Consider the following 16,219-nt stretch of genomic DNA (forward strand, 5'->3'; position numbering starts at 1 on the left):
TCCCAATCTCAGGCTGAGAGCCCCTTGTCCAAGGGACTAAGAAAATACATGAAATAAACTGCCAGGCTTCTCCAGGACTGCCCCATGATGTTACTGCTCATGGACCAGCTGAAACGCTCTCCTGTGCAAAAGATGAAATGGGGTTACTGGGAATTACCAACACCTCTCTCCTGATCTTTTCTCATCTTTTGACTTTCTGTTTTCTGTATTCCAATGAAATTGCTTTTTCCCTCACAGTGCCCTTGCAGAGAAGGGCTCCACAGCAAAGCAGTGTCCCCACCTCCCTATGACTTTTCCTATTTTAATTACTAATATTTTTTTTTTAAATTAAAARCAAGCAACAAGTTGAATAKCCTGCAAATCCTCAAAGGAAAATCCAGCTGGAGCTGAGCTGTGACTCTCTGCTCTGCCATGTAACTGCCTAACAGGTAAAGCTTAATTTCTTATCATGGTCCAACACTGATCTTATGAGAGCAAACATTGTTTTCTTATGCTATCATGTGAATCTCCATTTTTTCCTTCCTTGGGATTTAAGACAGGAAAGCTCAGAAAATAAATAGCTTGCAAACTGTCTCTCTTTTTGCCATGGAAATGATGATTTTTTCCTGAAAAGGGTACTCTGCTAAAAGGTCAGGTCTTCCCCTTCCTATCTGTCTTCCGTGGACAAAACTCTGCTTTTGATGTAATGGATTATTTAGGATTTTGTAGGAAGGCCTGAGGGATCTGCTGAAATAGGTAAAAKGGTTATGAGTGGCAGCCCATAATGTTGTACAGAGGTAGAGAAACATTTTTATGCTGTTTAAAGAGAAATAAATAAATAAAGACTGAAATATAAGTTTGAATAATTGTTATCTCTAAGGTAGAAGCAGAACAGTACATGATCCTGATGTTAAATGTAACATTCTCCAGAACATTTGAAATAACCTTGCATTATTGATACAACAGACCTCACTGGAAATTACTTATTTTCTTCCTCCTTTAAATTTAAAAATAATGGACTGATTGGACCAAGCAGCTGAAAGCCCAGATAGTGCATCAAGAGTTTGTTTTGTGAATTATTAACACGGCTCAAAGTTAAAAATTTAGCTTTGCTTGGAAATCCACTCTCCCATTTAGCTTGACTGCTGTTTTCAGTTTACATTATTTCTCAGACACTGCTGTGAAACTTCCTCTTAATTGGAGGCTATTGTGGGACTTGAAGATTTTTGTTTATTTGAAAAATATAGTACGGCTGAATTACCAGGACCTATTAATATACATGTGGTAATGACATATAATCGCCCACAACTCCCTTGAGACAGCTCTGGCACAACAACCCCATTTCACTTTCATGAAATGAAAAGCATCCAATTACCTAAACAACCACCTATTTCACATTAACTACACACCAATAATCAGTCATCTGGGGSAACGTTTATTTCTGTGGTCCATCCTGCCTCAATCCTCTTTGTCCTCTCTTTCTGTACCTTTTTCCCTTCGCCAGGGGCTCTCGTTGTAGGTGGGGAGGCAGATTTCCATCTCTCCATAATTCTTTCAGTAAAACTGCTCAASATGTCTCCTATTTGCACAACATGCTGTAAGCAATGCTGCTGCTCGGGATTATTCTGCGTGAGCTGGGGCCAGGCACCCAGCAGCACAGCCAGGCAGATTTTCAAGTGCTGCTGCACAGCAATAAACAGAGCCTCATACACATATTTTTCTTCCAAAAATGCAAGGAGTCCCATCTGTACTGTAAATGCATATGTACATTTTTCACTATAATGCAATCTGTCCAAAGTCATCCTTATGATGTGTGGGGGACATTGTCTCGGGAGCAGGGTGGGCAGAGCCTTTCYGGGATAGGTTATGGATGACGTGCAGTACCCCACTGGGCTCCCTCTATTAATGCTCACTCTGCAAAAAGAAGCCTCAGGCACTGGGTCACAAAATGTTCCTGCATCTCCCAGGAGGCCAGGACTGAGAGATAAAGGAAAGGCAGAGGAAATGCCAATATAAAATGCAGACTTCGACACAAATACATCCCCATCCRACTCGGAGAGATTGTGGAGAGCTCAAACTTCCTTTCTTTTCTCTGAAGCAGAGAGCCAAGAGGGCATGTGGAGTTCCTCAGAGGTATGAATGGGCACTGATCTCAGGCTTCTGATCATTTCAGCAGCAGGAGGAGGCCATGCATGATGTGAACCAGCGTGAGCTTTTGATTGCCTGATCTTACCAACACCACGCTCTGCAGAAGGTTTTCCATGTAAAGATGCACATCTATGGATATCGACAAAAGGGCAGGAGAATCTGACAAGTGACAATCTTGGACATGGCTACAGGCACTCCTTCACCTCCCACTGGGGCACAAAGTAAAAGCCACTGCCAGAAATCTCCATTCATCACTAAAATTTATGCTAGATCAGGCAAATGAGGAAGTAGCTGCTGTCCCTCAGCGTTACTTCAGTAGTTCCAGCTCAAGAAAATATCCCTGGCAATGTACCCTTAAAGCCAACAAGACAAAGCAGCCAAAAAATTGTTCACAGAAACATCAGAATTTTTCATTTTACCTACCTGCCATTGCACAAGGACGGAGGAAGTCGTGTGGGGAGTTACTGACACAGAACTGGGTGGCTCATCTGGAACTAAACAAGAGAAAAAGGAAACAAAACCAGTTACAGCAAGAGGGTGGAAAAGGGGCAGCTTTTCTTTCATTCATCAGATTCTTTCTCATCACTGCTGAAGGAAATCTTCCATCCCAGCTGCTAGGTGGTGGGTCTCAAAAGCAGCACGGGGGCTGTGGAACCCAGGGAGATGCAGGCACTTCCCTTACATCCCTTGCTCTACCTGTGGCCTTGGCAGCTTGAGCAGGAGTCASAAAAGCTGAGGGCACAAATCTGGAGGAAGCAGCATCAGCCAGCTGCTCACAGACCACCAGGTACCCATTTGAAAGGAAGTTAAACCAGCCCTATGCAGGTTCCAAAGGGTGAGAAAACTGCTCCCAGATTTTTCAGGAGACTTTTTGCCACAGCTGAGGCAAGCCCACCTTGAATTTAAGAGTCTGTGTCACATTATTTTAGTCAGGACAGCTTGATTTATGACAGGTGAACCCCTTCCCGTGCCCATGGCCTGTGGCACACCCAAACACTCCACAGCAGCTCAAAGACAYGAAGCAAAGGCTTATCAGGAGCTCGCAGCCCTCGGCAGTGCAATGCTCGAGTGGCACCACCGGGGCTGCTCAGCAGAATAAATACTCGGTTTGTTGAGGAGGTGAGAAGCTTTCACAGTTTTTTCCCTGCTGCATTGTGAGGAGGCCAAACACAAGTCTGGATCCACTGTAGTGAAAATCATAGAGAACTTAAGAGTCAAATCTTAAATTCCAAAACAGTGAGTCAGTGCTGCCTCATCAGCAGCAGTTACAGCCTGCACCGAAACTGCTCCTGTGCACGAAGGGAGTCAGGATGTCTTTAAGGGGCTGCTTTGCACAYCAGTCAGATAAAACATGGGCTCTTGTTTAACTTTCCACACTCCTGAGCTCTGTCTTCTCCTTCTCTGATTTCAAGATCACATTCCCTTGCAAAATGGCTTTCTGGTTTTATATCTCAGTGTTGTTTCTAGCTAGTCACTTCTTGCTCTGTAGGAAATCCTGAATAATTCCCAGCACCAAATATATAACCATTTAGGTTGRAAAAGACCTCTAAGACCATCAAGTCCAACCATTAACTCAGCACTTCCAAGCTCACCATTGACCCATGTCCCCAAGTGCCACATGTGCGTGGCTTTTAAATCCCTCCAGGGATGGGAACTTGACCACTGCCCTGGGCAGCTTGTGCCAGTGCTTGACAACCCTTTCAGTGAAGGAATTTTCCCYAATATTCAATCTAAACTTCCCCTGATGCAACCAGGCTATCTCCTTATGTCCTATCACCTGTTACTTGGGAGCAGAGATCGACCCTCACCTCACAACACCCATATGTATATATATTTTTATCCATGTCTGTATTGCAGTATCACCCATTTTCCCAGGGTGAAAGCACATACTGATGCTTTTCCTACTTCACAAAGTTCCTTTCTCCATTCAAGACATCAGAGCTACTTCTGCATTCAGGCATCGACTTTATACAATCAAGGAATTAGAAGCTGATCTCTAAGGCTAAAAATAAAAGCCTTGTCAATGTCATTCACAGTTTATTAGTCCTGATCTGCAGGATTAAATGCTCATGTTTCCAGGAGCTTCATACTCTTTCTTACTTATACCTCAGCAATTTTGCCATTCTGCAGACTGACGTGGATTGTGAGRGGAAAACAATTGAAGAAACTTCTTCAAATGTATGCAGGGTTCTACATTTATTTTTAATGCTCTCTTGTAAATTATTCAATTTCTGCAAAGATAATGGTTAGTGCAGAGTTTGGAAGCCAATCAAACGAAGTTTAAATCCATTTTGAGACTCCTGAAAGTATGATTCATTATCAGAGGGCACAGCAGGACACTTAGGGCTGCCTAATTCAGCCCTATCTCAGTGCTACCTGTGTCAACTTTCTGTGGCCAAAACTGCTTTGGCTGTTGGTTTTCACTCCAGTTTCCATGCAGAACACTCTGCAGTGGGGTCAGGAGCCCTGGGGAGCCCCCACCCCATGGTGATGCCCCCAATGTGCCTCTCCTCCCCCTCCCTTACCATCCTGCAGAGTGGTGACCGCCTCTGTCTCGGTGCTGAAGTCGCTGTCCCCGATGTCGTTGGTGGCCTTCACTCGCAGTTTGTAAGAGGTGAACGGGTTCAAGCTGTGGAATGGGGGAAACACGGCTGAGGGATGAAATCTGCCCTCATCACAAYTTACCTCTGAGAGAGCCTGCCCATTGCCAACACTGAGCACTTTTCTCTGCAGCCTCCCCCAGCTTCCCCATGAGTTCAGGACATTCCCACCCCTGCTGCCATCAGCACCTTCCCAGATGTCCCAGCACCTGGCCCGAGTTCCCAGAAGCACTCCTGGATTGATGGCTGAACTGGGCACCAGAACACAGACGTGAGGCTGCAGCTGACASAGCACTCCATGACTGGGGCTCTTTATCCCCAGGCTTTCAAGGGGCTTCACTGAGACATCCCCAAAGCCACGTGGGTCAGCTCATCCCCGAGCACAGACAGGACAGGAGGAGGAGACGTGCTCAGGGTGGGCCAGCACACAGCAGGAGCAGGAATTCAGAGCACCAGCCTCCTGACTAATCCCCTACACCAAACCACTTGATCAGTGCATTTCGCTCCTGCTGAATTCCAAATTAATGCTATTACYGGGATTATTTAATAAAGACAGCAACAACAGGTTCCCTGCAGCTCTTTTATCTGTGTGGGGCTTTAAGATATGCAAGGAGTGACTTCCAGCTGACATAACCTTGCAAAGATGCTTCTGTCTTGGCTTGGCAGAGGAGGTGAAGGCGAGGCTGCCTTTGGAGTCACAGGCAGAGGCTTGAGATGCAGAGCTGTAACTTAGAGGGGATTTCACTAATTAATTGGTAGTGTCTARCCATCCACTGGCAGATGTAACACTGACTACAAACCCGAGTTACTTGTAAGGAATGATTAAACATCAAGGATAATGCATTCTGATGGRCAGCACTCACAGCCACGATCCTTCTGGACTTCCCCAGGAAAAGGCTTTTAGCAAGGGGGAGAAGGAATCTCTTTCAGCAGTGCCACCCTATCAGCACAGAATTMCCTACCTACAGCCACCTGACTGATGTGAAACATCTGTTTTTATYTTTTGTTTTGAGCCGTGCCAGTGTCAAGTCTAAGTGACTTAGATGGTTTCCTTATTTTTACAGGTTTTGACTGGTAGGATGCTGGCACATGACCAGTGGGCTGCCATATACCACAGCCACTGATGCTTTTAMAAACAGACCCAAAAAATCAGTGTTTGAATGCTTGGAATATCTGATTTGTAAAGCTCACAGCCTTTTAGAAATAATCTGATTTGTACTGGCTYGTCAACAGAGGAAATGGACAGCAAAACAAGTACCTGCTCGTAGACATTCAATTACTATTGCTGATGTTACAAGGACTTTAATTACCCCAGTATTGCTGARGATATAATGAAGCCTGAATAACAAAGTTTAAACATTCTGATGCTATCTATAAACTTCAGTATGGAAARCACAGATAAAAATGGTTCTCATTTCATCTGGAAAAGCTTATATAGAGATAATTGCAATGCAGCATTCAGAGTGGGTTTTAACATCAGTCACTACTGAAAGGATTTTTAACTAGTTGTATTTTACAGAGCACTGTGTAGCTACAAGTGATTCAGCCTGAGCAGTGTTATCTGTGGTGCTGAGCTTCCAGGAAAGGCTTCAAAAAGATGCACTGCAGTCCAACTTTAATTAGATTTATTGCATGACCTTCAGCAAATCTCTCAACTGCTGTTCATAACACCACCTCTAAAATGGGAGCAGCGGCCTCACTTAACCTCTCTCCCCCAAAAAGACTGTGAAGCTGAGTGATGCTTGTTTTGGTTTCCTAATTAGTGGGAAAGTATGGGGATTTCTGTGCTGGCCTGGGATCACRTGGTACCTTTCGACAGTGCAGGATGTTGCCTCGTGGCTGATGGAGGAGGAGTAGGTTTGCCAGTCTCCATCAGGCAGTTCCCGTACTTGCACTGTGAAATATCGGATGGGCGATGATCCGTCGCTTCCAGGGACCCACTTCAGCACCAGACTCCGGGAGGACACGTCACCCTGGGGGGTCACCACCTGCCTGGGAGGTGCTGGTCGTTCTGCAATCAAACCAGAATTTACCTGCTTTGAGAGGAAATTCCAACCAGCATACAACATGACAGCCTGGCCTGATTTTCACAGCGGTGATGCCACAGAGCAYTGAACTTTTGGATTTGCCCCATGAAGTGTACAACCATCCCATTCTTTAACCTTCTCCTGAAAGGACGAGCAGTAAAACAGATTCTTATCTCCCTGCATCAAAGGACACCAGAGGATATAAACCTTCCTCACAGTGGACCTCAAACTTGGGGCCCTCTTGACCTAGCAGGTTAAAAAAGAATCATCAGGACTGRYAGCTWAGCAAAGCAAGGCAATCTTAAATGRRACTGCTGTSTTTCTGGCTGCAATTGCTCTTTTGACAGAATCTGTGTGCAAATTAGGTCCCTTTTTAACCTGTTCTTAYTCCTTGGTACCAGGAACTCTGCTCTCTCTGTGCCATGCAGGGCCCTGTTCCTCCAGCTGAGGCACGAGGAAGAGGAAGGGATGAGCTGGAACAGGCTGTTATGTTGAAGAGTCTAAGCACACACAGCTGATGCTGAATTCCTGCACCAGGCAAGGAACCAGGAACCATCAGCAGCTCCTGGTGCTGCTCCTTCCAAACAACAGCCTGGAASCAGCACAGAGCTGGGGCTGGAGCTCCCATTGCAGGTCCCTTTCCAGAGCTCCCCAACTCTTCCCTCTGTACCCACTTAACCTTGAACCTGCAAAGTCAAACCAGCCCATGCTGAGGGAGATCTCTCCAGGGTAATTATCCTCACAGCTCTGGGATGAGCAGGGAATGGCAATGCAGGTGTAAGCATGCCAGCCCCCAACTGCTTCATTACAGATCTCCTTTCCCGTCACCGCGGCTCCGCACTCCATCGATTTCAATAGAGAAACTCTATAGAGTGAGGAATAATTGTTTAATTGTTTATCATGAAGATTATTGATTCTGATTAAAATGTGTGGCATGTAATAAAGCAGAAATTGATTGGAGACACCGCAGTGACTTGCTTTTGAGAAGCAATTCAATTCAACTTCATCAGCACTTGTTTCCATAAACACACCTCTGCCGGCCTGATTCCTCGCAGCTCCATACGGCCAGCGCTTCATTTCCCTGCCATTCCCTAAAACCATTTCCTGCGTGTTTTGGCATTTCTCTGCAGCCTGCTCTTGCTGACATCAGTGCCCAAAGACTTGTAAGCTATTAGCTGGAGGAAGCCCTGGGTGCCAGCAGCCTGCGAGCGGCGGCACGACGCGAAAGGTCAGTGCCTTACACTGACAGGCGCAGACAGGGACGCGGGGTTATTCCATGCCAGGAAGGGAGAGTCACGCGGGGATTTTATACATTCTGCTGATAAGCTCTGYGGTTTTGGGCAGGTCAGATCGTGCAGTCAGTCTCCCATGATTGGGTTTCTTTCTGCTGCTAATGGGAGATCTTAAAATCTCCTGTGTTGCAGGATATACTCCCTGACTGTTTGTACAAAACCATTAGTATAAAGAGTTTATTTATGGGAGYTTAGCCACAAGCAAATGCTAAGGTGAGCTGTTCATGCAGGAATTCAAGGCTTGACTCTACCAGGCTGCATGACTCTACGGAGTACTTTTGATTTCTTGCTACATTTAAATTTTTTGACTCGGCTCTGCCCTGCTCACTGGTGTTGACTATTCTGAAGTGTAGACTCAAAGCACTGCAGCAGAGCCTCTGGAGAATACAGCCACAATATAATTTGGGATCTATACATCACCGGCATCACTGCAAAATGTAAAGATTTATAATGGGATTAACCAAGGAATTTACAAGGGCAAGAGTGGCCAATTTTGCTAATTCTCACAGGAATTTTGGTGTCTGTCTTCCTTAGTATCAAGCACTATGAGGAAATTAAATGCATCTTTATAAACAGAAATTATATATTTTTTCATTCTAGACTATTTATTGTCATGTACACAAGTTTCAGATTAATTTCTTGCTAGCAGAGTAGCTGCACTGGGTAAATTTCTTTATCATCCCCTTTCATCATTCTTGCTGATGAGAGAATGCCCATTGTTATTCCCACTTTATATGGGATCACATCAGTAAACTMGTGGTTCCAAAGCACGTAGAGACCCAGCAGAGCTGTCCATCAAAAAGAGAAAGAGCTCATGTTATACTGTGATTTGGGTACTCAAGATAACCTTAAAGCATTGATAGCAACAAGGGGTCATTGTTCCCACAGCAGAGCTGGGAGTTCTGCCTTGAGCTTYTGTGTATCCTTGTGCACAGGCTGGGGAATCTGAACACATTTTATTGAGCAGGAGAGGCTCTGAGCTTTGAGAATTCACATTTTTGGCATGGTGGGTTTTTTCTGAAGCTTCCACATGTCGGGCTTTGAACCTCCCCTTTGACAGCAATCAGACAGGGGCGGGAGAAACCTCGAGCTGATAAATCTCTTTGATGGACAGTATCTTTGGCAGAGGCACTTTCAGTTTTCTCMCACATCTCCAGAGGTTCTTCCACTGTTRTGCACTGGGAAGGCTGCACATGACCTGCAGAGCTTTGCCAGGGGGAATTTTAAACCAAACCAAAGGGACCAGGGGTAGTTGAAATGCACCTCACAGMTTCTTGCTGTTGGTAGCTGAACATCAGACCAACTTCCTCTCTTCCTAGAAGTGTTAGAGGAAAATAATAAGGAAGGCATTGTGGGCAAATGCAATGGGAAATCCTCACTCTTGCATTAAATGATGTGCAAGGTGTAGAAAGGACTTCAAATAAATGATCGCTTATCAGGCACATAAAGACCTAAAAGTAAATATCATTGGTTGGATTATGGTGCAAAACTTGGGCAAGAACCAAGAGCAGGCCCAAAAACACATGCAGAAGTTCCAACAACAGCTAAAAGATGCCTGTGGAGGTCTGGCCTGGTGACGAGCTGGAGTGTTCTCCTCCTTGAATTGTGACTTTTATCACAGAAGTTGTACAGCTCTAATTCCTCCCTCTCCCGAGGGAGAATTTTTCTTTAAAAAAAGCAATATCCARACAGCACAGTGGGTCAGAGCAGCACATGACATAAAACCCAGGGGTGCTGGCAGAGTTACCCTGGCTTGTTTTGATTTTATCAGCTCAAGAGACCAGATACATCCTTTGCATTGGAACATGGCCTATGGTGCAAGACCAGGGGAAAACCCACACTCTTGTTCTCCACCAATATTCACCAATATATCCTCTTTTAGCTCTGAATTTAAAAAAAAAATCTTCACACAGAAGTAGAAAATGCAAATTTTCTAACTGCAGCTCTACAGATYAGTTCTTAAACTGGAGAAATGAGCAGTTACTTGAGCCAAAGCATTAAAAACAAGCAGCGATGCAGAGCAGATCCTGTAATACCTTACATGTCTTTCACATTTTGGTACATTTGGTATCAAAGCATCTGGTTTCATTTACACACACGTCTAAATGCCATCTTCAAGTAGATTCCTTTCAGAACAGAATTTGTCTGGAGAGTCAGGACGCAAACAACCATTTTAGGGCTGCTGAAAGAAGCAGAAAAAGTCTGGGCAACCCAGATGCAAAAGCTCTGCTCGAGCGTGTGGCAGTGAAAGGCCAGAGTAATTACAAACACATTAGGTCAGGGCTGAGGCACAATGGAGGAGCCGTGGAGAAATTCTGCAACACCACTGCCTCTCATTTTGYGTTCCCTAATCAATATAATTCATCCATCACTTACTTTCTTAAGATTGCAATCTTTCTAGAAAACGAGAGAGCTGAAAAAAAAAAATCCCCATCTGACTGCAAAAGGAGSCTGCATATGGCCAATATAGCAGCTGATGGAAAAATCAATTCCAACAGCCCGGCAGGTTAGAAGAACTGTGTCTCATAAAAGTCTGCCTTGCTTTCTCAAATCATSATGYTGCTATGGATTGGGGCAGGTTTATGGGGTGAGCAGGAGGAGGTGTAGCCTGCTATTAAAATCCCCCTAAGTGCAGCGCAGGCTCCAGGGCAGGCACAGAAATTCCCTGGACCCATGGCTTGAGAGCATTACCTCGTTTTTCCGTGGTGATCACCGTGGCTTCCAGAGGCTCCCCCCAGCCTTGGCGRGTCTTGGCAGATGTCCTGAAGATGTAGGCTGACTCTGGGCTCAGGTCTGTGGCCGTGAACTGCCGCACTGTGGAGCCAACCTCCACYGTGGTGAACTTGTTGGGGCTGCTGCTGGCCAGGCGGTAGGCAACCTGGTACCCTGGGATAGAGAGGAAAAAGCTCAGCTGGCTTCTCTAGCAGGGACAAAAGAGTGCCAGCACTAATAGTTTATCCTAATTACACGCTTATCTGAGGTCGGGAGCAAGTAATTTACTGCCTTTGGTGTTATAAAGCTCTGTGCTATGGAAATGCCACACACCTTACAAGGGAAATCACACACAAGGCTCTGCTGGATACAACTGCCATGAAACTGAGTTTGCTTTCCATCCTTTTTACCAACAAGATGCAAAACCAGTTTAATCTTCCCTGGGCATACTGGTACCTTTTTGGAAAGCAAAGGAACAGAGGTGGCTGAGGTGGTTCAAGACAATGCTCCAGCTCCAGCTTTCCAACCCACACTCACAGGTTATTCTGCCCTCTCCCAGTTTCAGCGTTGGCTCAGATTCTCCAGCTGCAGCTCCAACAGCTGGATTCCCCAAACCACGCAGCCTTCACACCACTCCAGTCAAGGCTTGCTCCTCCTCTCTGCACTTGCTTTTCCCTCAGCAGTGAGTGCCAGAACTGCCAATAAAGCCACCCTTCTGCTGTCGTTCAGCATCGCTGCCCTTGCCCAGAGCCTGAGGAAGGAGCCTGCAAGCTCTGTGGTCCTGCTTCACCCATGCAGGTCCCAATAATCCATTTTGCTGATGCCTGTAAGTGATAACCCCCCTCCCACCCTGCCTGACAAGCAGGAGCTCACAGTTTAGCCTGGGTTATTAATGATTCCACTGTGCAAGGAGGGCTTCCAGGGTTCTTACGCACCACTAGCGACAACTGGCCCCCAAAGAGGGTCTGCCAAATGTTCAAATCCATTCTGCAAACCCAGCAATTGAATCARGCTCTCACTTCTGGAGCTCAATGGTAACTTCCAGTCCAGCAGCTGACTTCCAAAATCAATTAATAGCAGAACTGATGTGGGGTTTTATTGCCCGAGCTGAATGTACAATTAAACGCTCCACGGAGTCACACGGGGCAGAGGGCAGCCAACAAATCCAAATCAAACCAGCTGAAAACAAAACAGTCATGGCACAGTTCTGCCAACCCTCTGCTCATCCTCCGAATGATAAAAAGGGTCTGCAGCACCTGAGCCATTTCTTTCTCATGGAATTCCCAGCTAGAGTCTGAACTCACACCACATCTTGGCTGCAACAAGACCAAAGGGAGCCAAACCTGGCACGGTTCATTCAGGAAGGCCAGTGCATGAAATCTTGATCTTACCTATGGCTATTAGAGAAAACCTAGTGGCATTTATTTCCCACTGTGAATATGGCACAATTGCCACATGCCTGCTCACAGAAAAGGCCCAGAGTTCCTGCAGTCCCTGGAATCAATGCCAATTGTRTGTGGTGAGCTCTGTCACAAACAGTGGAATTTAATTGTGATACAGATGGTATTAATTTTGTTGTGCTGACTCTCACTGGGGCACTGATGATGCACCAGTTTCCTTCTCCTTTCTTCTCTGGCAGCTGCTCAGGGATGTGGGGCAMCAGCCATGGCTGCTTCACCTGGAACAATTTGCACTGACATCCCGAGGAGTGACCTGGCTTTTCTGAGCACCCGTGGCTTCAGTGCCAGCTCCTGCAGGCTGGGGTTGGTTCATTCCTACAGCAGCATTTCCACAGCTGGGCGTATAGCTTTAGAATTCTTCAAAGGCTGGGAATAAAGCCCTAGAAGAATGCTTGAGGCATTTGGGATAGTCTGGTCTGAAGAAAAAGTGGCTGAGGGGTGACCTCACTGTTCTCTGCAGCTCCCAGAGGGAGGTGCTGATCTACCAGAGCAGTAAAACACCGGCACAGGGAGGTGGTGGCTACCCCATCCTTGGAAACATTCATGGTCAGGTTGGACTGGGCTCTGAACAACCTTTTTAAATGRAGGATGTCTGCATTTAGAGCCATTTGGATGAAGCCCTTAAAAATGTTGTAACTTGGTCAGTGCTGAACTGGTCAGGCAGCTGGACTTAATGATTGTTGTAGGTCCCTTCCAACTGGAATAGTCGCTTCTGTTCTGTTCTGTTCTATTCTAATCAATCAAAAGTTGCCTGATTTTTCCAAGCTCCTGAGTGTGCTTAGATCCCAACAAAGTCTTGAGGTCTTACACTTTCAACATTTCATTTCTTCACCTGCAAATTATGTTCTTTTATCCATGGGACTAGTTCTTCCATTACTGGTCCAATGTATTTCAACWAAGTATTTCTGTACCTTTAATGCTGCAATATTTTGATCTTTTTTAAAAGTCCACAGAAAGAYAGAGAGCAATGGGGAGAAGGAACTGATATATATGATCTTTTTTGTTTATACTGATGTGAAGAATGTGGGAGTGAAAACCCCAGTGCAGGAGCTTAACAAGGAGGAAATATAGTCAAAGAAAAGCACTGGGGAAATTTTTACAGAACCAGGAAAGATGAAGGAAAAAGCAACTAAGATGGCTAAAGAAGCTTGATAAAGGGACATAAGACGTAAAGAATAAGACCTGGAGGGAAACAGAGAATATTAAAAGAATAGAAAAGTTGATTTATCTAGTTATTAAAAGATAAGTATGATATCTGGGACATATCCTTGTYGAGCAATTTCCTCTCTTTTCCAAACCTTTGTAAAATATGAAGTGTAGTTAAAATGTAAGGGGGGAATAGAAAGATAACTATTTACTGCTAAATGGTGGCACTCATGCTGGAAAGCAATTACAAACAGGCTCAGATTAAGCAAAGGAACACATACATATCTAGGCCATTACAATATCTTACACAAGAGTGGGTCCGTGGCTAGTGAAAAAACTAATGAGAAAGAGGAAATCACTTGTCACAGCCTGTTTCTGTGACAGGCTCTGCAAACKCCCTTTGCATGCATCCTTGTGATAAACAGCACCAGCTCTCACTGTCCTCTCCTAGATCTGCCGWGTTGGCTCAAAGTCTGAGGAACTATCTGTTTTCCTGGATATCTCAGACAGAGTTTACACAGCAGAGCCATCACCTTAACGGATTTCCTAAGGAACTCACCACTTCCATGGTGTGATTCCAAGGCAAATATCCAACTTTTGCACCTGAATTCAGCTTGCTGTTATTGCTACCTACAATCCTTCTGAGAGACACCCAGTATTTCATTCTGATCCCCTCCATCTCGTGTTAGACAGTTTGGGACAATGAGGATATAGACTGGCATAAAAAAGCATTACTTTTGTTTTTTTTCTGAGTGGCACAGAAGACTCGGTACTTAAACTACAGCTTGGATAATAACTAGGGCTAATGCAAGATCAAAAAGATAAAATTATTAAGTTGATGAATTTCAGCAACAAGGGATAGGAGAAGAAAGGAAATGTTAAGTGAAATCAAACGAGGCAAATCAATAGAGGTAAATGGAAAGTGTTCAAAGAGAAATTAATGTATGCTCGAGGGCTATAACAGGCAATTGCTGCAGTGGAGGAATGAGTAGCTTCCTTTCCTTACTAGATTATCACAATAAGATGTTGCAGATTTCTTAGATAAAAAAGAAGAAAAAAAATCAAAGGTTATGAATGAAAGCATAACCTTTAAAAGGTACCCAGAGCAAACTTTTTAGGGAAAGGAATGTTGCACACAATGTGAAGTATCTGCATGGTCAATAAGAAGAAATTATTCATTTATTCATTTATTTCCTATTTTTTTCCCCATTTAGCATTAGATCCCAAATCTCTTCTGCTATTGGGAGTGCTGTCACTCATCAGGCCAAAATATTATAAAAGCCCTCCTGAATGATMACGTCCTCAGGAGTTTATTTATTCATTGAAACCAGGCTTATTTTTCACTTTAGCATCTTTTTGAACTTTTTTTTTTTTGCCCAAGTGCAAGCAGTTCCATGAGCCCCACACTTTCCYAACTCAATAAATGGCAGCAGCCTGAGCTGCCTGTTAAACGTTAGGTCACCGCGGCACAACCGCTGGATTCCCCAAAGCGAACAGGCAGGAGGAGGGTGACAACACCCCGTGAATATCAAAAAGCTCTCAARCTCATCACCATACAAAGCCCTTCAGAAGTGACAGCACCTGTCGGTGCAGGCCACGGTGCAGCAGAGATACAAACACTTATTAATTTGTCACAGAACTTGGGGAGAGCKGAGCGATACCGCGAGGTTACGCTCGGCGCGGCGGAGCAGCAATCCAGTTTGTTGATTTTCCTGCTTATCTGTTTTAGGGCCAGCGGGTGTGCRAATGCAGCCTGGGATCAAAATAGGAATTTGCAAACATGGATTACATCCAATTTTGGTTCTAACTCTCAGTGGAGTTCTTACACTTTTTTTTTTTTTTTGCAATAAGCTCCAGGTAAATGYTAAATACGAGGATACCGTGAGGAATACTAACCAGGGCCTGGGAGGATGTGGGTTAAGCTCTCGTTTTCAGGGGGAGCTCATAGTTTGAAGTGCACATATGCACATTAATGCCTCATTTATCTTTAATAGTATTTGAAGGGACTATGTGGGTGCTGGCTGAACTGAGTGCAGAGAGGAAGACAGAGTGAAGCCTCAGACGGTTAGTGTAACATTCCCAGAAGTAAAAAGGGAAATATCTTGCAGTCTTGCATGGTAAAATATTTAAACAAACAAACAAGTGGTTTTCCCTCTTGGTGCCTGCCAGTATTTCATCCTGCTAATCTCTCTCTGAAATGCTAGAACATGTTTTTATATAGATTACAAAAATGTTAGCTGCAAAGGTGTGTGTATGCTCARAGGACAAGGCAGGCAGAGCAGGAACATTAGTTCAAAAGCTCTGAATATAAGTTGCTCTTGCAAAGCAAGTGGTTTTTCTTTGGAGCCCCAGGAGTGAATAGAAGGGCAGGGGACAAAATTATGTTCACTTATTTTTCCCAAAGACTTCACTTTGGTGCACTTGACCAGGGGGTTATAGTGGTGTTTTGGAGGTTCATTATAGTAATGAGATTTAAAAAGTGTACAGGGGAAAAAAAATYAAACCCCCCAAAATTTGCAACCTTTCCTTAGAACCCTACACATTGTTGTTTYATCTATTTTTGAAGCACAGCTCACTTCTTAGGAAAGATCAGAGAAGTACCCAGCATGAGCAATTTTCCCTTTCTCTTTTTGGCAGCTAACTACTTCCTCCAGGAACATCAGTATTTCTACCATAGAAAAAATAAAAGAATGAGAACTGTTGAATAAAGACAATGGACTTCAAAGAGGTGGATGGAGGGGACTGGCAGGTARCATCCCCCTGGGAAGGAATTCTAAGGGAAAAAAGAATCCAGGTTAGCTGACCATTTTAAGAGACAAAAAAAATGGTACAACTATCCCAATGCAGACAAAAGA

At 44.6% G+C, this 16,219-nt stretch overlaps 1 protein-coding gene across 1 annotated transcript in view; it reads right to left on the reverse strand.

Annotated features, from left to right (window-relative positions):
* Positions 1-16,219, reverse strand: part of SDK1 (sidekick cell adhesion molecule 1) — a 375,512-nt gene that overhangs the window by 54,323 nt on the left and 304,970 nt on the right. The window contains exons 29-32 of the mRNA XM_057369831.1: positions 10,738-10,932; positions 6,537-6,738; positions 4,653-4,756; positions 2,551-2,621 (exon numbers count right to left, since the gene is read on the reverse strand). Coding sequence (XP_057225814.1) covers positions 2,551-2,621; positions 4,653-4,756; positions 6,537-6,738; positions 10,738-10,932 — 572 coding nt within the window. The remainder of the gene's footprint in view (positions 1-2,550; positions 2,622-4,652; positions 4,757-6,536; positions 6,739-10,737; positions 10,933-16,219) is intronic.

Source organism: Malurus melanocephalus, unplaced genomic scaffold (assembly GCF_030028575.1).
Source record: "Malurus melanocephalus ecotype Western Australia unplaced genomic scaffold, MMel_1.1 scaffold_115, whole genome shotgun sequence".
Taxonomy (NCBI): domain Eukaryota; kingdom Metazoa; phylum Chordata; class Aves; order Passeriformes; family Maluridae; genus Malurus; species Malurus melanocephalus.